At 57.7% G+C, this 25,969-nt stretch overlaps 1 protein-coding gene across 1 annotated transcript in view; it reads right to left on the bottom strand.

The window, feature by feature from the left end:
• The window catches only part of AHRR (aryl hydrocarbon receptor repressor), a 33,379-nt gene that overhangs the window by 4,677 nt on the left and 2,733 nt on the right, over nt 1–25,969 (bottom strand). The window contains 6 exon segments of the mRNA XM_060191064.1: nt 820–956; nt 2,939–3,068; nt 3,725–3,814; nt 12,480–12,583; nt 19,934–20,115; nt 22,468–22,540. Coding sequence (XP_060047047.1) covers nt 820–956; nt 2,939–3,068; nt 3,725–3,814; nt 12,480–12,583; nt 19,934–20,115; nt 22,468–22,532 — 708 coding nt within the window. The 5' untranslated portion in view covers nt 22,533–22,540.

Genomic DNA, 25,969 nt, shown 5'->3' with positions numbered 1-25,969 from the left:
AAAGGGAAAGATAGCCACTGGGAATGATGGAATCATCAGGCAGACATTGGGCTCCAGGAGAAACCTGGTGGCAGGGAGTCGGGCAGTAGCGCAGCGGGTTGAGCGCACGTGGCACAAAGCACAAGGGCCGGCTCCCCACCTGCAGGAGGTCGCTTCGCAAGCAGTGAAGCAGGTCTGCAGGTGTCTAGCTTTCTCTCCCTCCTCTCTGTCTTCCCTCCTCTCTCCATTTCTCTCTGTCCTATACAACAGCAACAACATCTGTGACAACAATACAACAACCACAACAAGGGCAACAAAATGGGAAAAATGGCCTCCAGGAACAGTGGATTAGTACTGCAGGCACCGAGCCCCTGGAGGCAAGAAAGAAAGAAAGAAAGAAAGAAAGAAAGAAAGAAAGAAAGAAAGAGAAAGAAAGAAAGAGACAACAAAGATAACCCTCTCTGCATCACCATCATTCATGATGATAAGACTTAGGCAAAGTCCAGCTCATCTAAATACAGAGTACTCAGGAGTCTGTAACAAAAGAAAACCAAAGGTCTTTCTGCTTGGGGAAACGATGTATCATTGAATCAGGTACCAAGGCACTCCTGCCTTCTCCTCTCCTCTCAGCCCTCCCCAGTTCCCTCTTGCTACCCATCATCCATCACCCACCCACCTGTCCACCGTTCATCCCCCTACCCTCTCGTCTATAAGGCCTGGTGCTCTCACTATTATGGGGTGGGGAGACCCATATGTGGGCCCCAGTTTTTCACCCCGTGTCCTTGCCAGACAGAAGCCCCTGCTTCTGGGGTTGCTGAGGAGACCCCCACCCGCGCTCACCAGGAAGCCCGAGGTGCTGTCCAGCAGGCAGCGCAGGCGGCAGATGAAGCAGCGGGTCAGGAAGGCCGTGTACTCGGTGAGGGGACCTGTGCCCCCCTCTTGGGCCAGCAGCAGCCTCCCCAGAATGGCATCTTCTCCTGCAGGGGTGGGGGCAGATACCAATGAGCCAGGGTGGTGCAGCACAGGACACGTATGCCATGCAGAGGACACAGGGCACCATGAAGCCCTCACAGCACATCGAGTGCAAGCCAGCTCACACAGCACACACAGAGTGCATGCCAGCCCACACAGCACACACACAGTGCATGCCAGCCCACACAGCACACACACAGTGCATGCCAGCCCACACAGCACACATACAGTGCATGCCAGCACACATAGCACACACACAGTGCATGTCAGCCCACACACAGCACACACACAGTGCATGTCAGTCCACACAGCACACACAGAGTGCATGTCAGCCCACACACAGTTCATGTCAGCACACACACAGCACGCACACAGTGCATGTCAGCACACACAGCACACACAGAGTGCATGCCAGCCCACACAGCACACACACAGTGCATGCCAGCACACATAGCACACACACAGTGCATGTCAGTCCACACACAGCACACACACTGCATGTCAGTCCACACAGCACACACAGAGTGCATGCCAGCCCACGCAGCACACACACACTGCATGCCAGCCCACGCAGCACACACACAGTGCATGCCAGCCCACACAGCACACACACAGTGCATGTCAGCACACACAGCACACACACAGTGCATGTCAGCACACACACAGTGCATGCCAGCCCACGCAGCATACACACACTGCATGCCAGCCCACGTAGCACACACACAGTGCATGCCAGCCCACACAGCACACACACAGTGCATGCCAGCCCACACAGCACACACACAGTGCATGTCAGAACACACAGCACACACACAGTGCATGTCAGCACACACACAGTGCATGCCAGCCCACACAGCACACACACAGTGCACGCCATCCCACACAGCACACACACAGTGTATGCCAGCCCACACAGCACACACAGTGTATGCCAGCCCACACAGCACACACACACAGTGTATGCCAGCACACACACAGTGCATGTCAGCCCACACAGCACACACAGAGTGCATGCCAGCCCACACAGCACACACAGAGTGCATGCCAGCCCACAGAGCACACACACAGTGCATGCCAGCCCACACAGCACACACACAGTGCATGCCAGCCCACACAGCACACACACAGTGCATGCCAGCACACATAGCACACACACAGTGCATGTCAGTCCACACACAGCACACACACAGTGCATGTCAGTCCACACAGCACACACAGAGTGCATGTCAGCCCACACAGCACACACACAGTGCATGTCAGCACACACACAGCACGCACACAGTGCATGTCAGCACACACAGCACACACAGAGTGCATGCCAGCACACATAGCACACACACAGTGCATGTCAGCACACACAGCACACAGAGTGCATGTCAGCACACACAGCACACACAGAGTGCATGTCAGCACACATAGCACACACAGTGCATGTCTGCCCACACAGCACACACACAGTGCATGTCAGTCCACACAGCACACAGAGAGTGCATGTCATCATACATAGCACACACAAAGTGCACGCCAGACCACACATGGGCACAGTGTTCACTGCTCACCCATCTGCCTACAGAGACCCTCCCCTGCAGAGACCCCCTATGCCTGCCCTGCAGTTCCCAGCACATGAAGACATACATCGTGCAGCCTCTGCCCACCATAGAGATGGCTGTTTGGGCCATGCTAGCCTCCTGCCACTCACTGCCCGGTCACAGAGCTGCTCACTCTGCTGTGCCCACCTACTGCTGGAGGGGGAGCTGGGGGCTGGCTGGGATGGGGGCTGTGGGGTGGGAGGTGCTGGAGGGGAAGCTGGGGGGCCTGGCTGGGGGGCTTGCCGTCCACATGATGCAAAGAGGAGTGAGACGGGGAACCCTGGCCACCCGCAGTGTGGGGGCCCCACGTGCACTGTGGGTCCCTGGGGTGTGTGCACACTGGCCCCGTGTGCACTGAGTCCCCGCCCTGTCACAGCTGCGGGCACCCTGGGGCCCACCTGGGGTGGCGTGAGGTGGCTGGCCCAGTATGGGTGGTGGGGGTGCCATGGCCCAGTGCAGCTGCCGGCTGAAGTCTGGCCGGTCGTCCACATGGATGTAGTCATAGATGTTCTGGTGCATCACATCCGTCTGCAAGCGGGCACAGGTGACTCAGCCAGCTGGGTCACTGCACCCAGCTCCAGACCAACAGTCTGGCTCTGACTGTCCAGGGCCCCTCTCGCTGGAGTTGTAGCAGCTGGATGTGGGCTGTGGAGGGACGCGAGCTCCCGGGGCCAGTCTTGGCTCCCAGCTGCCCGGCCCGCCTTGCCCATCCCTGCCCTGCAGATGTGGCCACTCTGGGGTCCTCATGCCCAGGGGGGACTCACACCAGTACAGCCAGGGGTGGACATGTCCTTCAGGTAGGACAGACAGGCCGAATATGGGACAAGAGTGTGCTGGGCTCTGGGGACAGTGGGGTCTTGGGCCCTATGGCCAGTGATGTCCTCGGCCCTGGGGACAGTGAGTGTTCTGGTCAGGCCCTGGGGACAGTGAGTGTCCTGCTCAGGCCCTGGGGATAGTGAGTGTCCTGGGGACAATGAGGTCCTAGTTGGGCCTGGGGACAGTGAGTGTCCTGCTCAGGCCCTGGGGATAGTGAGTGCCCTGGGGACAGTGAGGTCCTAGTTGGGCCTGGGGACAATGAGTGTCCTGCTCAGGTCCTGGGGATAGTGAGTGTCCTGGGACAGTGGGGTCCCGGTTGGACCTGGGGACAGTGATGCTGGCTGGCAGTAGCTCTCTTGTGCCCTCACCTGCTGGAAGCCCAGGTAGTCTGAGATGGTTGCTGAGGCGTAGAAGATCATCCCATCTGCACTCACCACCAGAACAAAGCCGTTGAGGGACTGGAGCAGAGAGAGGGATGGTGACAGGTACTGCAGAGGCCGCCCCAACCCACACATGGGCAGCCATCTGCCCTTAGGCCCAGAACGGCCATGTCACTGCCCAGCAGCGCCTGTGACCAGCCACCTGTGGAAGCCCTGGGCTTGGGTCCTTCCTCTCCTTGTGACCAAACGCAGAGACCTGGCAGGGCACAGCTGCTGTCCCCCTGCCGTCGCCTGGACGCTTGTGCCACAGGTTCCTGCATGGCGCCTTTATTCCCACATATAGGAGCACCCTGGCTGGATGCTAAATTCAGGAAGGGAGACAGAGACACGGGGATAGAGACCTGGGGCAGGGGAGACAGAGACACGGGGATAGAGACCTGGGGCAGGGGAGACAGAGACACGGGGATAGAGACCTGGGGCAGGGGAGACAGAGACACGGGGATAGAGACCTGGGGCAGGGGAGACAGAGACACGGGGATAGAGACCTGGGGCAGGGGAGACAGAGACACGGGGATAGAGACCTGGGGCAGGGGAGACAGAGACACGGGGATAGAGACCTGGGGCAGGGGAGACAGAGACACGGGGGATAGAGACCTGGGGCAGGGGAGACAGAGACACGGGGGATAGAGACCTGGGGCAGGGGAGACAGAGACACAGGGGATAGAGACCTGGGGCAGGGGAGGCAGAGACACGGGGATAGAGACCTGGGGCAGGGGAGACAGAGACACGGGGATAGAGACCTGGGGCAGGGGAGACAGAGACACGGGGATAGAGACCTGGGGCAGGGGAGACAGAGACACGGGGGATAGAGACCTGGGGCAGGGGAGACAGAGACACGGGGGATAGAGACCTGGGGCAGGGGAGACAGAGACACGGGGGATAGAGACCTGGGGCAGGGGAGACAGAGACACGGGGGATAGAGACCTGGGGCAGGGGAGGCAGAGACACGGGGATAGAGACCTGGGGCAGGGGAGACAGAGACACGGGGGATAGAGACCTGGGGCAGGGGAGGCAGAGACACGGGGATAGAGACCTGGGGCAGGGGAGACAGAGACACGGGGGATAGAGACCTGGGGCAGGGGAGACAGAGACACGGGGGATAGAGACCTGGGGCAGGGGAGACAGAGACACAGGGGATAGAGACCTGGGGCAGGGGAGGCAGAGACACGGGGATAGAGACCTGGGGCAGGGGAGGCAGAGACACGGGGATAGAGACCTGGGGCAGGGGAGACAGAGATGGGAGTGGGAGAGGAAGAGGGGGTGAGAGAAAGGGGGAGACAGAGATAGGGACAGAGAAAGAAGGAGAGATAGAGGGAAACAGGGAGCGAAGGTAGGGGGTAGACAGACTCCACTGCACTGGAGCTGTCCCCAATGCGATGCCCCCTGGGTGCCCCCCCAAAGCCCTCCCTGGGGTCCTTCATGCCCCTCACAGCCACCACAACCCTCCCTGGGGTACCCCCTCCCCACTGGTGGGGGTAGACATCAGCACCCAGGGTGGGTGCTATGACGGGAACTCCCATGAGTGAGGATGGACAGCTGGAGGCACCGCTTGCTGGGACAGTGTTGCCTGGGGGGGGGGCAGTGTGGCCTGGGGGAAAGTGTGGCCTGGGGGAGCAGTGTGGCCTGGGGACAGTGTGGCCTGGGGACAGTGTTGCCTGGGGGACAGTGTGGCCTGGGGACAGTGTTGCCTGGGGGACAGTGTGGCCTGGGGACAGTGTGGCATGGGGGGACAGTGTGGCCTGGGGACAGTGTTGCCTGGGGGACAGTGTGGCCTGGGGGGACAGTGTGGCCTGGGGACAGTGTGGCCACCTGAGGATCCCCCCTGGGGCTGAGGGTGGAATTGGCTCCCCATGCCCCAGTCCAGCTCCCCCGCAGGCTGACGCCACGCAGCTGCTAATAATAGTTCAAAGACCAAGAAGCTGCCAGTCTCAGACACGCTTCCCAGAAGGGCTCACAAGAGGCCAGCTCCCAGAGCTGAGTGTCTCACATGTGGCCGCCATCTGGATTCCATGTGCTGGGCCCACGGCCAGGGCTCACACATGCCCAGCACTGTGCCCCCCAGCCCCCAGGACTCCTGGAGCCATGCACTCGGAGAATGAGCTCACCCCCATGGACGGGCCTGGCCCCAGGTGAGAGGCCGCAAGGTCCCCATGACAGGCACCTGCGCCTCATTGAGGGCCAGCGCCCTCCCACCCCCAGGGGCCTGACCCCCGCAGCTGCCCCAGCACGAGAAAGCCAGCCCAGCGAGGGAAGGGGAAGGGACACTTGTGATGCCGGAGGGAAGCTGGGCTGGGGCTCTCTGGCCTGCTTTTGCCATGGCAACGCAGCAACAGCGCCAAGGCCAGGCTGGCTTCTCACGCAAGGGCCTGGGGAGGGGGGAGCAGCTGGCTGGCCTCGCATGTGCTCCAGGGACTGTGCGTGCGAGCAGGCTGAGGGGCCCACTGTTTATAAGCCCCCAGCAGTGACCTCAGCCTGGGCTGCTGCCCACAGGGAGGACCCACTGGTCACAGCCCCCACAGGCCCACAGGGACAAGGCCTCCACAGGGAGGCAGTCACTGTCAGTCACCACCACCTGGCCATCAGGCACCAGGACTGAAGGTGAAGGGTCGGGGGTGAAAGGTGGAGGGAGGGTCAGGGGTGAAAGATAGAGGGCCAGGGGCTGATGGCAGAAGGTCAGGAGCAGAGGAGGAGGGTGCACTGCAAGAGTGAATGCTTGTGAAACACGCTGATGTCCACAGATGCATGTACACAGGAGCATGCACTCACACAGATATGCACATGGGTACACACGTCCTCGGCCCCCGCTGTGTGACCTCTTGCTACCAGCACCCACTCACTCACCACCCAAGCTGACATACTGCTGTGGACCTCTACTCAGTGGGAACCGGGGTTGGTTCCTCCTGGGGGGCTGACCTGAGCCCCTGCCCACCCACTTCGCTCCTGGTTCTGGGGAAGGAGAAAGCAGAGAGGCAGCACGGCCTGGGGCTGAGGGGACCAAACCCCAGTACCCTTGTCTGTGGGGCCGAGCCTCCCGCCGGGTCCTCAGGCTCCATTCTGCTCATTCTGGCTGACAACTGTGCCAGCACCCTGGGACTTCTGGTCGGGAATGAATCTGGGTTCTGGGAAACTTCTGGATGCTTCCGTGACAACTTCCTCCCTCTGATCTCTGTGGAATGCCAGCTGCATGGCCCTACTGGTGGAGTGGGCCTGCTGACAGCCCGCCCGCCCCCGCTGCCTGTTTGTGGTGCCCAGGTGGCCACAGGTGGACCCCCTTCCTCAGAGCCGGGGCTCATGTGAGAGACTCCTTAGAGCAGTGTGAAAACACCGGAATGAAGCATAGTTTCCAAGCCAGTGGGCAAGCTAAAATGGGGTCTTCTCAATCATCTTCCCATAGTGAGAAGGGGCGGGAAGGGTGTGAGGGAAAAGCACAAAGGTAGGATTAAATCAAGCACTATCGGGGTTGAGCAATGGGGCAACCAGTAAGTGCACCGGCCATCATCTCGAGGACCTGGGTTCAAGCCCCGCTTCCTACCCATAAGGAGGCAGCTTCACAGGTGGTGATGTGAGCTGCAGGTCTCTCCCCCCCACCCTCTCTCTGCCTCTATCATAAAAAAAAAAAAAGACTTTAACCTCACCAAATGTGCCCCAGAACCTCCCCTCTCCAGAGCCCAATCCCATTAGGGAAAGATAGAAGGGAAAGACAGACACAGGCTGGGGGTGTGGACCCATCTACCAACACCCATGTCCAGTGGAGAAGCAGTTACAGAAGCCAGAACTCTCACCTTCTGTTCCCCATAAAGAATTTGGCCCAGACTCCCAGAGGGATAAAAGATAGGAAAGCTTCCAAAGCAGGGGGATGGGACAGGGAACTCTGGTGGTGGGAACTGTGTGGAATCTTAACCCTGTTATCTTACAATCTTGTCAATCATTATTAAACCATTAATAAGAAATTATAAAATAGGGAGCTGGGCGGTAGGGCAGCAGGTTAAGCACACGTGGCATGAAGCACAAAGACCGGCGTAAGGATCCCGGTTGAAGCCTGCGGCTCCCCACCTGCAGGGGAGTCACGTCACAGGCAGTGAAGCAGGTCTGCAGGTGTCTGTCTTTCTCTCCCCCTCTCTGTCTTCCCCTCCTCTCTCCATTTCTCTCTGTCCTATCCAACATAGATGACATCAATAACAACAATAACTACAACAACAAAAAAAAAACAAGGGCAACAAAAGGGAAAATAAATGAATAAATATAAAAAAGAAAGAAATTATAAAATAATAAGCACATACAGTGCACAGCTCAAGGATCCGGGTCTGAGCTCCAGCTCCCCACCTGCAAGGGGGTCACTTTACAAGCGGTGAAGCAGGTCTGCAGGTGTCTGTCTTTCTCTCCTCCTCTTTGCCTTCCCCTTCTCTCTCGATTTCTCTCTGTCCTATCCATCAACAACAAAATGGGAAAAGATGGCTTCCAGGAGCAGTGGATTTGTAGTGCCTGAGCCCCAGTGATAATCCAGGAGGCAATAAATAAATAAATAAATAAATGAAAAAAGACTTTAGAAGACTCCACACTCTCAGAGCTCACTGTGGCATAAGTGGCCTGAACACACCCAGTGAAGGAGGACATTGTTATTGTGGGTTTTAAAACAAGCAAGTAAGTACAGGCTCAGTTCAGGCTGCCAGGGAGAAACTTCAGACACAAAACAGTGAAGGTTGGAGGACGAAGCAGGGAGCCAACAATCCAGAGTGGACACCATCAGTGTGGACCTTGGGCCGGGGTCAGCAGGCTGAGGATGACAGCGTCATGCCGTATAGGAGGCCCCTAGGCCCTGCGTGGCCACCCCCCCCCACACACACACACACACTACTCAAATATGCTGAGGCAAACCAGGCCCAAGCAGGGAAGACCTGGAGCCCATGCCCCTCACGGCCCTACTCTGGCTAGATTGCACGGAGGCAGGAAAATTAAGCTGATTGAAAAAAGATGTGATTCTGCCTCTGATTACAGACAATAGAATTTATATAAAAATTCCAGAAGAATGCACAAGCACCACTAATTCAGGAGGACACAGGACACAGAGCATAGAGATAAACGAGTCATGGGGGCCTGGGGTTGGCACACTTGATTAAGTGCACATAGTACTAAGTGCAAGGACTCAAGCAGCATCCGGATTTGAGCCTCCCCATCTGCTCCCCACCTACAGGAGGAATACTTTACAAGCAGTGACGCAGGTCTGCAAGTGTCGATCTTTCTCCTTCTCCTCTCTCCTCTCTCAATTTCTCTCTGTCCTATCTATCAAAAAAAAAAAAAAAGAGAGAGAGAGAGAGAGAGAGAGATGAGTTTCTATATGTTATCAACCAAACTGGACTTAAACACTAAAGGACTGGGAGTTGGTTCTGCCCATCAGAGAACCAGTGTGCATGTCTGAGGCCACACAATCAATCCTGGACACTACCTTATGTCAGACCTGAGGGCTCTGTCCTTTTATCCTCCTCTTTCATTTTCCTTCCCTCATAATAAATAAAAGTATCTTGGGTGGGGGGGGTTGTGCAAAAAAACTTTCATGCTTCAAGCACTTGATGTCCCAGGTTCAATCCCCAGCACCACCACTAACCAGAGATGAGCAAGGCTCTGATATAAATAAATAAATAAATAAATAAATAAAATCTTAAAAATAAATCAAGGTGGTGGCAAGACAGCTCACAGCCCAGGCTTGGGCCCAGCCCCCACGTGCTGGAGGGAACCTCAGTGTTGTGGTGTCTCTGTCTTTAGCTAGAAAAGCAGACCCAGAGTGGGGAATCAGCGATGTGAAAGACAGCGATCAGATGGTTCTGCTCATCTGAAGAACAAATGGAACTGAAACATATGACTTCGTCAAAAATAAAGAATAACTAAGCTCTCTGTAAGACTTTGTGAGAACTATGATGGTCAGTGTGTGTGGGGGGGGGTGGAGGTATGTCATATGACTTTGATGGTGGGTGCAGTGTGAAACTATAAACATGCTAATTATATACTTTTAAAAAAATATTTATTCCCTTCTGTTGCCCTTGTTTTATTGTTGTAGTTATTATTGTTGTTGTTATTGATGTCGTTGTGTTGCATAGGACAGAGATAAATGGAGAGAGGAGGGGAAGACAGAGAGGGAGAGAGAAAGACAGACACCTGCAGACCTGCTTCACCACCTGAGACTTGACATCCCTGCAGGTGGGGAAACGGGGGCTTGAACAGGGATCCTTACGCCGGTCCTAGCGCTTTGCGCCATCTGTGCTTAACCTGCTGCGCTACTTCCCAACTCCCTAATTATATGCTTTGTTAAACCATTATTAAATCACTCATATAAAACAATAGTTCCATTTATAATCACACCAGAAAGATGTCAGTTACCAGCGTAACACTGTGCACAAAGTCTGTAAGCTGAGAAGTGAAATACTTGTTTAAAGATCTTCTCATCGACGTCTGAGAGAGGAGAGAGCACAGTGACACCAGGAGCCCTCTCAGGGCCTCAGGCTTGAGATTCCAGGGCTTGTCTATCACCTCCCACCCAGGCTACTGAGGACTGAAATCAGAGGGGTCAGGGAGACTGGAATGAGGGAGAGACGAGGCTCTCAGGAGCCTGGAGCTGACAGGAAGGGGCTGCTGTCCCCGTACTGGCTGGCAGACTGGCCCACACGCAGCAGTGTCTAGTTCATGTGTGAGTATGCAGAGCTTGAATGAGAAGCCCCAGTCACGGGGAAGCTCTGAACAGATGGCTGCACATCAGGCCTGTGGCTAGGAGGACACTCCTGTGAGGACACGGCCACAAGGCCATTAGAACTGGAGCCAGGGCGACCGGGGCAGCTCAGCGGGCAGAGCACAGGCCTAGCTAGCAGGAGGGGTTGGGCTCCAGTCCCCGAAGCCGTACGGGAGCATTGAGGCAGGCCCATGGAGGGGGAGCCCTATCCTCCCCTCTGGGGGTCTCTGCACAGACTAACAGCTGGGCCTGAAGGCTGCTCGGAGGCTCCACACACACCCGTGGTGCCTGCCACCAGCTAGCCACGGGCAGCAGCGTGTGGTCAGGCCTGAGGACCTGCTGTGCAGGGGCGGTGGCGAGAGGTCCCAGGGCTCAGGACGCTTGGTCCTGTGGGGGGGCATGGTGGGCCCTGAGGCACCCTGTTCCCACAGTGCTGGAGACACTCACGCCACAGCACACCACACTGGAGACAGACAGAGCAGGCTCCCAGGCAGCCAGCAGCAACACTGACCGTGGCCTTCCTGCCTTACACCTGTGCACAGCGGCTCCAACAGCTGAGCGCTGTGACACGTCCATCAGCCAAGCAACTACAGTGATGCTCCTGACTGGAGAGACCCCAGGCGCAGGAGAGAGGGCTCTGAGAATGGCAGGGGATGGCCACAGCGGGGACAGGGGATATGAGGTAGGTGGTGGCCACAGGGGGACAGGGGATATGAGGTAGGGGGGTGGCCACAGGGGGACAGGGGATATGAGGTAGGGGGATGGCCAAAGGGGGACAGGGGATATGAGGTAGGGAGTGGCCACAGGGGGACAGGAGATATGAGGTAGGGGGTGGCCACAGGGGGACAGGGGATATGAGGTAGGGGATGGCCACAGGGGGACAGGGGATATGAAGTAGGGGGATGGCCACAGCGGGGACAGGGGATATGAGGTAGGGGGATGGCCACAGGGGGACAGGAGATATGAGGTAGGGGGTGGCCACAGGGGGACAGGGGATATGAGGTAGGGGGGTGGCCACAGGGAGACTGGGCATATGAGGTAGGGGGATGGCCATAGGGGGACAGGGGATATGAGGTAGGGGGTGGCCACAAGGGGACAGGGGATATGAGGTAGGGGGGTGGCCACAGCGGGGACAGGGGATATGAGGTAGGGGGATGGCCACAGCGGGGACAGGGGATATGAGGTAGGGGGATGGCCACAGGGGGACAGGGGATATGAGGTAGGAGATGGCCACAGGGGGACAGGGGATATGAGGTAGGGGATGGCCACAGGGGGACTGGGCATATGAGGTAGGGGGAGGCCACAGGGGTGACTCTGACACTGGTGGGACCCCTGCCTGTGGGAAGTGAGTCCTCGAAGGTAAGAGGGGGACAGCTGGGGTCCATGACAGGACAGAGAGACTCCCATAAACTATCCTCCTTACACAGCGTTGTCTCAAGTCACTGAGCCAGCCACAGATGCTGGGTGGTGCCAAGGGAGGAGAAAGTGGGTCACAGGCCAAATGGCCAGGCCATGGGGGACACAGGCCACAGGGGTCAGGCAACGGGGGACACAGGCCTTGGGAGTCAGGCCATGGGGGACACAGGCCTTGGGGGTTAGGCCATGGGGGACACAGGCCACAGGGGTCAGGCCATGGGGGATACAGGTCAATTGGTCAGGCCATGTGGGGGTACAGGCCACAGGGGTCATAGGCCACATGGTCAGGCCCTGGGGATGTCACAGGCCCATGAGGCCAGGTTAGGGAGGATTGTAGGCAACTGACTCACTGGGGTCCGCCTGAGAGTCTGTGGGCACAGCCCTGGGCGCAGATGCAGGAAACCAGAGAACCAGTAAGGACACCACAGTGGGCTATGGTCCTAGGCTGAACTGCCCCCACCCCCTAGGCACTCTGTCTCCCCCACCACCCTCTGCAGCCCCCAGACCTCCCACGAGGGCCCCCTCCCCAGACTAATCAGGGAGACTTACCTCTAGCAGCAACGGACCCTCCAGCATGGGAGACACTCCTCCTGTACATCCATCTGGGGCTGGGGGGGCCCTGCCCTCGGGCCGGGGGCTCTTCTCCCGCAGAGCTGTAGACGGCACCCTGATGAGCTCCTGCCCTGGCCCCAGGACCCAAATCTAACAGGCTTCCTGTCCCTTTGCAGGCACCGCTGCTCCCAGCTGACCTGGCATCTCCCTCCCCACCCCCTGGGGCAGCAAGCTGACAGGAACAGGGGAGGGGAGGGGGACAAAGAAGGAGAGGGGAGGGGCACGGCAGGGGCAGGGGGATAAGAGAGGGGAGGGGACACAAGAGGAGTAGGGGGAGGGGAGGAGAGGGGAATGGGGAGGAGAAGGGGGCAGGGAGAGGACAGGGAGGGGGACAGGGCAGGGGAGGGGATAGGGGAGAGGATGGGCACAGGGGAGGAAAGGAGACAGGGCAGGGGGACGTGACAGGCGGGTGGGCACAGAGGTGACCGAGGGAGGGTGGGAAAGACACCTCAGGGTGAGGTGGTGCCAGGATGCCTCTCTCTACCTCCAGGACCTGCATCCCCTCAGCCCCCCAGAGCCTGGCTCCCCAGAGCAGACTCCTATGGACTCAAGAGTGTGATCCCCCAGGACTCCCTGTGCCCTCCCCACCCCTGTCAGGGCCACAGCTCTGTCTGGGTGAAGGGCTGAATGGGGGCACCTGCACAGCCCACCTGGACCCCACTTCACACTGAGCCTCACAGCACAGGAATCTGGGGGACCCTGGGATGGCCCCCACTCCATGCTCATCCTCACAGCACAGGAGTTTGGGGGACTTCAGGGATGGACCCCACCTCCGTGGAATCTGGGGGACCTCAGGATGGCCCCCACTCCATGTTCATCCTCACAGCACAGGAATCTGGGGTTCCTCCGAGCTTGCCCTCAGCTCAGCTCTGCCCAGACCCAGCACAGGCTGCTGGCCCTCTCCCCGGGGGGTGGCCCCTCTTCTGATCCTAGGGGGAGCAGGGTGTAGGGGGCAGGTGAAGACCCCTCCATCTCTCCCTCCTGCAGCTTCTCAGGGCCCTCAGTGTCACAGGAAATGGCCCCATTCCTGAGACAGAGGGCAGTGTGCCAGGGTGAGCAGTCAGTCACCTGGGGCTGGCAGGTCCCCCGAGTCAGGTCACTCTCCAGGGTTGCAGCTCTGAGCTGGGCAGCAGTGGACCTAAGTGTCCTGGGGACCTCCACCAGGGAGACTCATGGGAGCTCCAGAACTGCTGCAGAATGTTCCAGAACATTCCAGAAAGCCAGAGAGCTCCCAGCACAGGCCCCCAGGAAAGCCCACCTCCTGGAGGCCCCAGCCAGAGTCAGCACCTCACCTTCCACCCCACCCCACTCCCACCCCCACCCCCACCCTGGGTTTGCAAGTCCAGGCACCAGGGAGGGTCAGGACATCCTCACCTACCTACAGCAAAGATGCTGTGGGAGCGGTGGGGGTGCCTAGAGCAGGAGTCATGGCCCAAGGGAGAGTCCAGGGGTCAGCCTGGGGGGTGTGCAGGCACCCACTCACTTCACATCAGAGTGGGGGAGCCCACCTCCCCCATCAGCACAGGACACTGAAGCACAGTATGAGGGTCCGCACACCCCTCTCCTTCCCCACACCTGCAGACTAGCCGCCCAGGACTATAAGCTCCCACTATGGGGGGCTGGCACCCCCTCTGGCCCCTCACTCTGCAGGACTCCAGCTCAGGGAGGAGGGCTCTCTGTACCTATGCAGGACCCCAAGCCCCTAGTGTGGGAAGGCAACACCCTTGCTGTACGTTTCACTCTGGGGGCCAGACCTTGAGTAAGGGGCCCTCCCCACTCTCTGTGGGACTTAAGCCCCAGCACTCCACCCACCCCTTCCTGGCCCCCACATACTCATGAGGCACCCACAGGGCCCCCCTTGCTGCTCCCCCCCACCGTCCTGACCCCATGCCTCTCTGCTCCCCCATTCCACCCCCCCGCAGCCCCCAGCCTCTCTGCAACCACCTCACACACCTCCTAGCCTCTGCTCCCCAACACACACCCCCAGCCTCTCTGCTTCCCCCCACCCCAATCCTCTCTGCTCCCTCTTCCCCCAGCTTCTCTGTTCTCCATCCCCCCCAGCCCCGCCTCATCGCGTGCCTGGGCCCCCACTTCCCTCGGCAGCCTCTGTCACGCGATGGGGCGGGGATGGCCTGGACCTGGGCCAGGCAAGTGCCTCACAGGCGAGCAGCAGGGGTGGGGGTGGCGGGGGGGGGGGCAGCTGCAAGCGGCTCACAGTCCAAGAGGGTCCCCACTGTAGCGGCCAGGCCATCTGGTGGGGGGCACAGCTAGGGGCTGGGCATTGCCTTTGTTGGAGGTGGCACAGAAGGCACGGGGGAGCCCAGGTCTCCCCAGGCCCCAGATACTTCAGCCCCCCCAAGTCCCCCAGGCTCAGACCCCCAGCACTCCAGATACCCCAGGTTCCACCAACTTCCAGATCCCCCAACTCTCCAGCCCTCCATCTGTCCCCAAACTCCTCAGACCCCTGGGTTCCTCAGATCCCCCAGACTCCTCAGACCCCCTGCCCCCAGGTCCAGCTCTCCCCAGACTTCCTCACCCCCAGCAGCAGGAATGCTCTGCCCCAACATCTCCATCTCCAGCTCCTGCATCCCGGGGTCTCCCCAAACGGTCTCCCTGGCAGGGAGGAGCCCCCCAAGGGAGCTTCAGGTAGGCCTCTGCACAGCTTTGCCATAGGGACCGAAGGCCATGCTCTGGCCACCTGGCCTCTGTGGGTAAGGAAGGCTCAGGCTCTGGGGGGCAGTGAGGGGCTCAGGCTCTGGGGGACAGTGGGGGCTCAGGTTCTGGGGGGCTTGGGCTCTGTAGGGCTCAGACTCTGGGGGGCACAGACTCTGGGGGTTCAGGCTCTGGGACTCAGGCTCTGAGGGGCTTATGCTCTGGGTGCAGTGGGGGCTCAGGCTCTGGGGGGACAGTGATGGCTTCAGGTTCTAGGGGCTCAGGTTCTGGGGGCTCTAGCTCTGGGGATAGTTCATGCAGTGAGGGCTCAGACTCTGAGGGTGAGTGAGGCTCAAGGTCTTGGAACCAGTGGGGCTCAGTCACTGAGAGCTCAGGCTCCTGGGGGTGCTCAGTCAGGGGAGCTCATGCTTTGGGGGGGAAGTGGGAGTCAGGTTCTTGGGGTCGTGTTGGCTCAGGCTATGGGAAGTGTTGGCCAATACTTTCCTAAGACCCCACTCAGCTTCAGCCACAGCTGTGGGCAGTGGCTGAGCCCCACACCAGCCTACTCTCTGCTTTCTTCAGTGTTCTTTGGAAGAGTTTGCGGGATTTTTTTGGGGGGGCTGGGGTCCCGTAACAATACCACACACAGCTGTGGGGGTGCTGAGGCACGAGGCCCTCCTGGTAACCCTCCTCATGAGGGTCGTCCCTCCTCTCAGAGGAGACGGCTGTTGTGTTCAGGGGCTGGACCCCTCCACAGACCACTTGGGGCCTGACTGATGGGGGTGCCTGCCATTGCTGGTAGGGGACAGGCCAGGAGAGTGGCTGGTCTCTGTCTCTGGATGGTGATTTGATGACCAGCAGTGGCAGCCACTTTGCTCCCAGCTCAAGTGAAAGCAACTAACTCCTTGGTGGGTAAAATAGGTGAAACAAGAACAGGTGAGTTTAGGACAGGTGAGCTGGCAGGTGGGCCCAGGGCTGGTAGGGTCCTGGCTGATGCCCTCTCCAGTTGGTGCTTATCCCTCACACCTTGCCAGGGCTAGTGGGGTTGGCTGGCAACCCCCCACTCCTCCCAGGAGTGCTGGGGCACCTGGGCCCTGGGCCCGGTGGGCTGGGCTTCTGTTCTGTTTGGAGCTGTCAGCAGAGCTGGGCAGGCTGTGTCCACTGTGCTGACTGGCACTGCAGGGTGAGCAGGGACGGCTGTCTTGCTTTGTCCCTGCAGCCTCTGCCTGCCTCCTGTCCCTAGCACAGTTCCTGCTCCCATGGGCCAGGCCTTGCTGGGCACCACTCCTGGGTCCTCTCTCACACAGCTCAGCCTGGCCCAGGCATAGTCTGTGGGACCTGGGTGACTGTGCCAGGACACGGGGCACCTTCCCTGCCTGATGCAGCCCAGGCTTCAGTTCTGGCCACACCTGGCAGTACCACAGTACTGGGGGAGGCTCTGGTACTGTGATTTCTCTTCTCTGACGTAATGAAAATAAACCCAGAGCAGTGAAAACGTGCAGGTGAGAGGTCCCAGCTCTGCAGAAAAAAAAAAAAAATCACTGATAACTTCTCTTTATTATTTCTTTTTTGAACTTGTATCCAAACTATTGCATTCTGTGTTTGCCTGATCATTTCCCAGCCTTTCTTCTATTTATAAAAGATCATTCCTTTCTAAATCTTGCACTAGCTTCATCCCACACACTCTGATTTGTAAACATTTCCTAAGCCCCGTTGTGTTTTCTTTCATCCGTGTGTTATTTACAGTGTGTTTACTTCTGAGCTGGGAGGTATGCCATGCACCAGGCCCTGGACTCACACCTGGCAGCACATGGGGTGGGGGCACAAGGGTGCTGGCTGCAAACATCCAGTCACCTCTCACTGTGGCACCCCTGCACTGGCCAGCTCCCTGTCTCCGGGGACCTGCTTTGCTGCAGCAGTCCCAGCCCTGAGGCTGCGTGCACTGGCGGCAGAGCTGAAGGCCTGTGCTGTGCGAGCCCCCTTTCCATCGATTCAGCCTTCTGTGAGTTTAGCCCATCTTTATTTCATCTAACAAATGCCAAAAGGCCTATTTAAAATCTTCTGGTGATGAGTTCATCACTCTACTGATACCTTATACTTCTGAGGTTGCTATCAGAAGCTCATACATTTAAGACTGTATTATCTGCTTGAGAGATGATTTTCTGGGGGGCCAGGTGGTGTTGCACCTGGTTAAGTGCACACGTTACAGTGCACAAGGACCCAGGTTCAAACCCCCGGTCCCTACTTGCAGGGGGAAAGCTTCATGAGTGGTGAAGCAGGGCTGCAAGTGTCTCTCTGTCTCTCTCCCTCTCTGTCTCCCCCTCCGCTCTCAATTTTTCTCTGTCACTATCCAGTAAATAAAATTTTTTTAAAAAAAGAAAAGAAATTATTTTTCTGGTCATGATGTGGGGATATTCTCTTGACCCCAGTGATGCTCTTTACCCCAAACCAATTTTTTTTTTTTTGCCTCCAGGGTTATTGCTGGGGCTTGGTGCCTGCACCATAAATCCACTGCTCCTGGAGGCTATTTTTTTCCCTTTTTGTGCCCTTGTTGTTTTGGCATTGTTGTGGTTATTATTGTTGTTGTTACTGATGTCATTGTTAGATAGAACAGAGAGAAATGGAAAGAGGAGGGGAAGGCAGAGAGGGGGAGAGAAAGACAGACACCTGCAGACCGGGGGCTCAAACCGGGATCCTCACGCTGGTCCTTATGCTTTGGGCCACATGTGCTTAACCAGTTGTGCTACTGCCCAACCTCCACAATTTTTGACGTCAGTATAGCTTCAGCAGATTTCCTTCAATTTCTCCCTCTGCCTTGTCTGTGTCCTTGGCAAACGGGGCTTATAGTCCACCCCAATAAGCCCATCTTCTACTCATGTATTATCTTTCCCCGTGGTGAGTGGCAGATTTGAAAATGTATGTTTTGCTTTTGTTTTATTCTTTCCCCATTTCACTTTCCCTCCCCTCCTCCCTCCTCTCTCTCTCTCTCCTCCTTTCTCTCCAGGGAATAACCCAGGGGCTTCCACACCACAGTTGAGCTGTTTTCTAGGACAACTCAAGTTTTTGGAGAGGAAGACATCAAAGGACCACTCCACCATCCATGGAGCCCAGCTGGCAGACCCATGGTGCTCACAAGTGGGGCCAGAAAGCAGGCCCAGAGGCTCGGTGGGGTAAGGCCTGCACTCCTGCTGATCTAGCTCCCAGGCCCCTTCCTGTTTCAGTTGCTTGTCTTTTTTCTGTTGGTTGACTCCATTTCCTTACTGCACTTCGACTGTGTTGATGTCCCAGAGATATCTCCAGCAAAATCAGCCTCCAAACCCAGTTACCTCAGGGCACTGTGACAGGTCCGCTTGCCACCATGCTGGGGACAGTCATCTGCCTCTTGGGGCCGTGACCCAGAGGTCCTGCACTCACAGCGTGTCCCTATCCTCCCTGCTGGCCTCACAGGACCTCTACTGTCGAGAGGCTCAGTGTGTCCAGAGCTGGCTACCATCTTCTGCACAAAAGCAGCCACCCACCCCTGTCAGCAGTAGGACACCCCAGGTGCACCTGCCTCCAGGCTCAGAGTGCAGATTCCTGCCTGGATCGTAGAGAGGCCCCAGGCCATCAGTGGCCCCCATGTTCCAGTGACCAGACTGCAGTGACCGTAGCAAGTGGCTGGGCTCAGGGCTGCAGAAGGGGGTATGGGAGGGCTTGCTGTGAGAGCACCCACAGAAGTGAGGGTAAACTTACATGAGGACTAGAGGTGCATTTGCATGTCCACCTGGGCATGTCCAGGGCTTGGCACGGCAGGGTGGGGCCCTCAGGGGTCTGTACCCAGGGGCACAGTCCAGGGGGCGAGCTCCATACCAGACATTGGCCCTTCTGAGGTGCCAGGGAACCTGTGAAGTGTCCATCATGGGACACGCTGGCACAGCTCCACACAGACCACAGGGGCCCACAGGGATCACCCTTCTGCACACAGACCACAGGGGCCCACAGGATCACCCTGCTGCACACAGACCACAGGGGCCCACAGGGATCACCCTGCTGCACACAGACCACAGGGGCCCACAGGGACCACCCTGCTGCACACAGACCACAGGGGCCCACAGGGACCACCCTGCTGCACACAGACCACAGGGGCCCACAGGGACCACCCTGCTGCACACAGACCACAGGGGCCCACAGGGACCACCCTGCTGCACACAGACCACAGGGGCCCACAGGGACCACCCTGCTGCACACAGACCACAGGGGCCCACAGGGACCACCCTGCTGCACACAGACCACAGGGGCCCACAGGGACCACCCTGCTGCACACAGACCACAGGGGCCCACAGGGACCACCCTGCTGCACACAGACCACAGGGGCCCACAGGGACCACCCTGCTGCACACAGACCACAGGGGCCCACAGGGACCACCCTGCTGCACACAGACCACAGGGGCCCACAGGGATCACCCTGCTGCACACAGACCACAGGGGCCCACAGGGACCACCCTGCTGCACACAGACCACAGGGGCCCACAGGGATCACCCTGCTGCACACAGACCACAGGGGCCCACAGGGATCACCCTGCTGCACCAGACTGTGTGACCTCTACAGAGGTGAGTCATGGGGCAGGGCCGCCCCACCTCGCTGCCAAACACAGGGTGTCTATGATGCCCAGGTGGGCGCAGGTGAGGTCCAGCAGGGCACAGACTGGCCCCGGGGGCTGAGGGGACACAGGCCTAATGTGGCCATGGTGCCTTCCTACCTTGGAAGAAGCTCTTCACCCGCAGGTAGCTGACACTGAGCCGCAGCACCGACAGCTTGTCCAGCTTAGAGATGGTGTCTGGCGGGAAGGGCAACAGGCTGGCCAGGTGGTCCAGCTCCGCATTGAGCCGGTCCCGGTGCCGCTTGGAAGGGTTGGACTTCTCGGCCCCTGCGGCCAGCCTCCTGTGGATGAGCTTAGTGAGTGGCTCTCTCTAGGACCACTTTCTGCTTGCTGTCCCAAGAGTGACCACCCTGCCCACCCAGTGTCCCCAGGGTGACACCCCTGCCCAATCACTGTCCCCACAATGACCACCCCTGCCTTCCCAGTGTCTCCAGGGTGAGCATGACCCACATCTGGACAGTCTAGTCTGTAGCTCCAGTGCTTAAAATCCCTGGAGTGCATCCAAGAAATGTCCCCCAACCACCTGAGCCCAGACCAGACAATGTGGCTGAGAACTGTGATGCTGAGTGACATGGTGTCCATGGTTGGGAGGTGGCCTATCCTGATGGAACTCAGGGACATACCAGTTCAGGGAGATCCCAAAGATCAACCGAGTCGCTGAAAACCTGACTTGTGCAATGTGTTTGAGACATGGGGTAGCCCAGGAGGTGGCACACACCGCCCGAACCAGACTTGTAGGTGTGAGGGCCTGACCTGGGTCCCTGGCGTTGCATAAACCAGAGTGATGCTGTCTCTCTCTTAATGAGTCAATACGTCTTTTAAAAATAGAGTTCACATGGAAATGCCAAAGACTAGGTAATCAAGAAAGAACCAAGAAGAATTTCTCCTTTTAGTTCTAAGCACCCTCTTAGGCCATAGAGAAAAGATAGGCTGGCTGGTGACCAGAAACAGAGCTCAGAATGAGAAGCCTCACGGCTCAGTGAGGAGACACAGACAGGCCTCAGAAACAGGTGCAGCTGGAAAGTCCCCTCACAAGAGGAGACACATAGGCTGCAGAACCAGCCACCAGGGGACGCGGCCATCGGTGTGACTGTCCCCAAGGTCGACGGTGCTGGCCTGACACCCCAGCTAATACGTTGCCTGGGCACAGCAAGGTGCTTCCCACACAGCCAGCAGCCCTGACGGCTCATCATCTCCTCTCTGCAGCCGACTGGGAGACACCAACGTGCAGGGCTGGTGGAGCTGGGCAGCCCTTCGGCTCAGGCCCATGTCCCAGCCTGAGCTCTGGGGACACCCCACATGCTTGGCACTGAGGGAAGGGTCCAGGGCCTCAGGCATGTGGTGCAGCCATGCGGCTGCCCTGCCGAGAGGCTCTCTGTCTCCTGAGAAAGCGCCCCAGCACCTCCTGCACACACACCTGACCAGACTTGGGTCATACTGGAGTTGCTTCTGGGCCTCAAGGTCCAAGTGTTCTTGTCCTCTTTTGTTTGTGTGTGTACCAGAGTCCTGCTCAGCTCTGGCTGGTGGTGGTGCTGGGCCTTGAAGCTGGACTCTGGAGCCTCAAGCAGGAGAGTGTCTGCGTATCTGTTATGCTAGATACTCCTTCCCTCCCTCCCTCCCTATCTCTCTCTTAGATCATTTATTTTAAGGGAGTCGGGCGGTAGCGTAGCAGATTAAGCTCATGTGGCATGAAGCCCAAGGACTGGCATAAGGATCCCGGTTCAAGCCCCTGGCTCCCCACCTGCAGGGGAGTCGCTTCACAGGCAGTGAAACAGATCTGCAGGTGTCTATCTTTCCTCCCCACTCTGTCTTCCCTCCTCTCTCCATTTCTCTCTGTCCTAACCAACAATGACAACATCAATAACAACAGCAATAATAACTACAACAACAAGGGCAACAAAAGGGAATAAATAAATAAATATTTTTAAAATAACTTATTTTATTTTTTAACTTTATTTTTATTTGATAGGACAGAGAAACTCAGAGCAAAGAGGGAGAGACAGACAGACCCTGCAGACCTGCTTCACTGCTTGTGAAGCTTCCCCCTGAAAGTAGAGGACCAAGGGCTTGAACCTGGATCCCTGTACACTGTAATGTGTGCACTAACCAGGTGTGCCACCACCCAGCCCCCCTCCCTCCTTTTATGCTAACACAATTTATTTATTTCATCAACAATATACTACGACACTTTCAAAAGAATGACACCTCAGAGATGCTGTTGGGGTGTCTGGGGCGAGTCTGGGGACTGCTGGGGCTGCTCCCTCAGTCACTGCTAGGCTCCGTTCCTCCAAAGCTATTCTCTCAGCTGCAATAGGAGGGACTGAGCACCTCCAACCTGAGGAGGGGTGAGCCCAACAACCCCCTACAGCCTCCTTAGTCCTGGGGAGACCTGGAAGCAGCTGGGGATGTCTTCAGTGGCAGGACAGTGGTGGGGCTCAGGGAGGCTGTGCAGGCAGGCCCGTCACCCTCATATGCTAGACACTGGCTGGGCCACAGCTATGGTCAGTGCACCACTACCCCCTCTCCTGCATGTGTCTCCCCCTCAGGAAGGCTGACTCCAAACCCCACCTGCTCTCTGGTCCTAGATGCCCTGGGTGGACACAGGGGTGCCTCACAGTGATGGGGTTACCCACCGCTTCTGCACGGGCTTCCTCCTCTTCCTGCCCGCATACAAGCACTCTCCTGGTGGGATCAGCATCCTGCTCCCTGCAACACAGCATCAGGCGGGTCCCCACGGTGACAGTCCCTCTGGTGGCAGTGTCACCGTCCCCAGGCTGACACAAGCTCCCAGGAGGTCCTCCCCCCCAGACGCAGTTGTGGGCATGTTTTCGCCCCTCCTCAGACACAGGAGCTGCCTACTGCTGAGGGGATGCACGGGGACCCCCAGGACGGGGGAAGCAGAGGGTGCCAGCACAGGGCTCACCCCCTCAGTCCTTCCTCTTTCCCAGTCTCGGCCTGCACCGCTAGACACACAGTGTCCTCTCTGTAAATGTCCCCTCTGCTCACACCACTGGCCTCCACACGGACTGCACGTGCCCCGGCCACGCAGGCCCAGCTGACCATGTGGGTCATGCAGATGAGGGTCCTCGAGGGCATCCAAGATGGGACCCCTCACCAGCGCGAACTGGGCACTCATGGACACCTCCAGAGCTGTGACAGCCACAGGCCAAGTGGGCAGCTGTGGGGAGGGGGCAGAGTCCAGCCTGAGCACCTGGGAGAGAGGCCCCCGTTTCCAACCAGGGTTGAGCATGCCAGAATGCCAGGGTGAGGCCCGGCCCACGCCCAAACAGAGACAACACGTGGGCCCAGAGGGGGACAGAGGGGGCCACTCACATCAGAGAAGCTGGAGTCTCACTGCAACAGGCCCTGGGACAGCAGAGCTGCCAGGACGGTGAGGACGTCCCTAGTGACAACGGGTCCTTTCCCAAGAGGAGAGGAACCTATGTGATCCCCACTGCCAAGTTTCAAGATGGTGAGAACACTAATAGATGGGTGAGGGTGGCTTCAAGGAGACTCTAACTGTCCTCCTCAGGGATAAAAAGAGCAAGTGAACAGCTCTTGGGATGCAGACACTCAGCAGCAGACCTGGGGCTCCTAGGACACCTCCCAGGACACCTGCAGGACACCCCCCAGGACACCTGCAGAACACCTCCCAGTGCACCCGCCAGGACACCTCCCAGGACACCTGCAGGACACCTCCCAGGACACCTCTCAGGACACCTGCAGGACACCTCCCAGGACACCTCTCAGGACACCTGCAGGACACCACCCAGGACACCTCCTAGTGCACCAGCCAGGATACCTGCAGGACACCTCCCAGGACACCTGCAGGACACCGCCCAGGACACCTCCTAGTGCACCAGCCAGGATACCTGCAGGACACCTCCCAGGACACCTGCAGGACACCCCCCAGGACACCTGCAGAACACCTCCCAGTGCACCCGCCAGGACACCTCCCAGGACACTTGCAAGACACCTCCCAGGACACCTGCAGGACACCTCCCAGGACACCTCTCAGGACACCTGCAGGACACCTCCTAGTGCACCAGCCAGGATACCTGCAGGACACCTCCCAGGACACCTGCAGGACACCCCCCAGGACACCTCCCAGGACACCTGCAGAACACCTCCCAGGACACCTCCTAGTGCACCAGCCAGGATACCTGCAGGACACTTCACAGGACACCTCCCAGTGCACCAGTCAGGACACCTCCCAGTGCACCAGCCAGGACACCTCCCAGGACACCTGCAGGACACCTCCCAGGACACCTGCAGGACACCTCTCAGGACACCTGCAGGACACCTTCCAGTGCACCAGCCAGGACACCTCCAGGACACCTCCCAGGACACCTGCAGGACACCTCCCAGGATAACTGCCAGACACCTGTGGGACACTTGTAGACACACGCAGACACATGGGGACACACTATAGACATACTTGGACACAGGACATGTGTGCACACACTCAGGACATACCTAGAAACAGGTGAGTCACCCCTGTGGACACATGCAGACACGTGGACACTCTCCGGACATGCATGGACACACAAGACAGACTTGGGGCTCACTCAGGACACATGTGGACACATGTGGACAAATGTGGGGCATGGCACTCAGAAGGAGCTATCATATGGAACGGCCACCGACCAGTCTCCCAGGGGCAGAGCAGGAAGGCAGAGGGGCTTGAGGCCAGCCATTGTAGACAGCACAGCCCATGCTGCAGAACAAGCCAGGATCCCACGAGTCCTCCACTGTCAGAGGACACTTAAAGCTTTCTATAATAAAAAGCTTTAAAAAATATATTTATGTGATACGGGAGGTGGAGCAATGGATAAAGCACTGAACTCTCAAGCATGAGGTCCTGAATTCAACCCCCGGCAGCACATGTACTGGTGTGACATCTAGTTCTTTCTCTTTCTCCTCCTATCATTCTCGTTAATAAATAAATATGTAAAAAATTATTTATTTATTCCCTTTTGTTGCCCTTGTTATTTTATTGTTGTTGTTATTATTGTTGTTATTGATGTCGTCATTGTTGGATAGGACAGAGAGAAATGGAGAGAGGAGGGGAAGACAGAGAGGAGGAGAGAAAGACACCTGCAGACCTGCTTCACCACCTGTGAAGCGACTCCCCTGCAGGTGGGGAGCGGGGCTCGAACTGGGATCCTTACGTCAGTCCTTGCGCTTTGCGCCATGTGCGCTTAACCCGCTGCACTACTGCCTGACTCCCAAAACCTTTTTTTTTTTTCCTCCAGGGTTATTGCTGGAGCTCGGTGCCTGCACCACAAATCTACTGTTCCTGGAGGCCATTTTTCCCATTTTATTGTTGCCCTTGTTGTCATTATTATTATTGTTTTCACTGATGTTGTTGTTGTTGGGCAGGACAGAGAGAAATCAAGAGAGAGGAGGGGAAGACAGAGAGGGGGAGAGAAAGATAGACACCTGTAGACCTGCTTCACTGCTTGTGAAGCGACCCCCCCTGCAGGTGGGGCGCCAGGGGCTTGAACTGGGATCCTTATGCCGGTCCTTGCGCTTTGTGCCATGTGCACTTAGCCCGCTGCACTGCCACCGACCCCTAAACATTTTTTAAAAGAAAATATCAAAAGAGAAAATGTGGCATGAGACTTGGCATAATCTGGTAACTTAATTTCTGACAAGAGTCCCTGAGAAAGAAAGTCTCCTCGCCAAGTTCTCTGAGGCCACCATCTCATCCACATGCCAGAGAATGCAGTCAGGCCCTGCTGGTGCCACAAACCAAACCCAGTTGCTGGAACGAAGCCTGGGATGATCCTGGAGTGTGTCCCCACAGCATATGTGAGGAGAAAAGGCATATCCCATCTCCACGAGGTTAAAAATATGTGCTTTTCAGACCTACCCATAGGGTGAGAAAGCCTTCCCCAGTCTCATGGCTGAGAAGGGCCGTATAAAGAGCCCATATAACGTGAGAAAGGAAGTCCCGTAGAGGGGCAGGCGCAGCGGGTTAAGCGTACATGGCACAAAGCACAAGGACTGGCATAAGGATCCAGGTTCGAGCCCCTGGCTCCCCACCTGCAGGGGAGTTGCTTCACAGGCGGTGAAGCAGGTCTGCAGGTGTCTGTCTTTCTCTCACTCTCTCTGTCTTCCCCTCCTCTCTCC

This window comes from Erinaceus europaeus, chromosome 5, assembly GCF_950295315.1.
Source record: "Erinaceus europaeus chromosome 5, mEriEur2.1, whole genome shotgun sequence".
Lineage (NCBI taxonomy): Eukaryota > Metazoa > Chordata > Mammalia > Eulipotyphla > Erinaceidae > Erinaceus > Erinaceus europaeus.
This window is presented reverse-complemented; position numbering and strand designations above follow the sequence as displayed.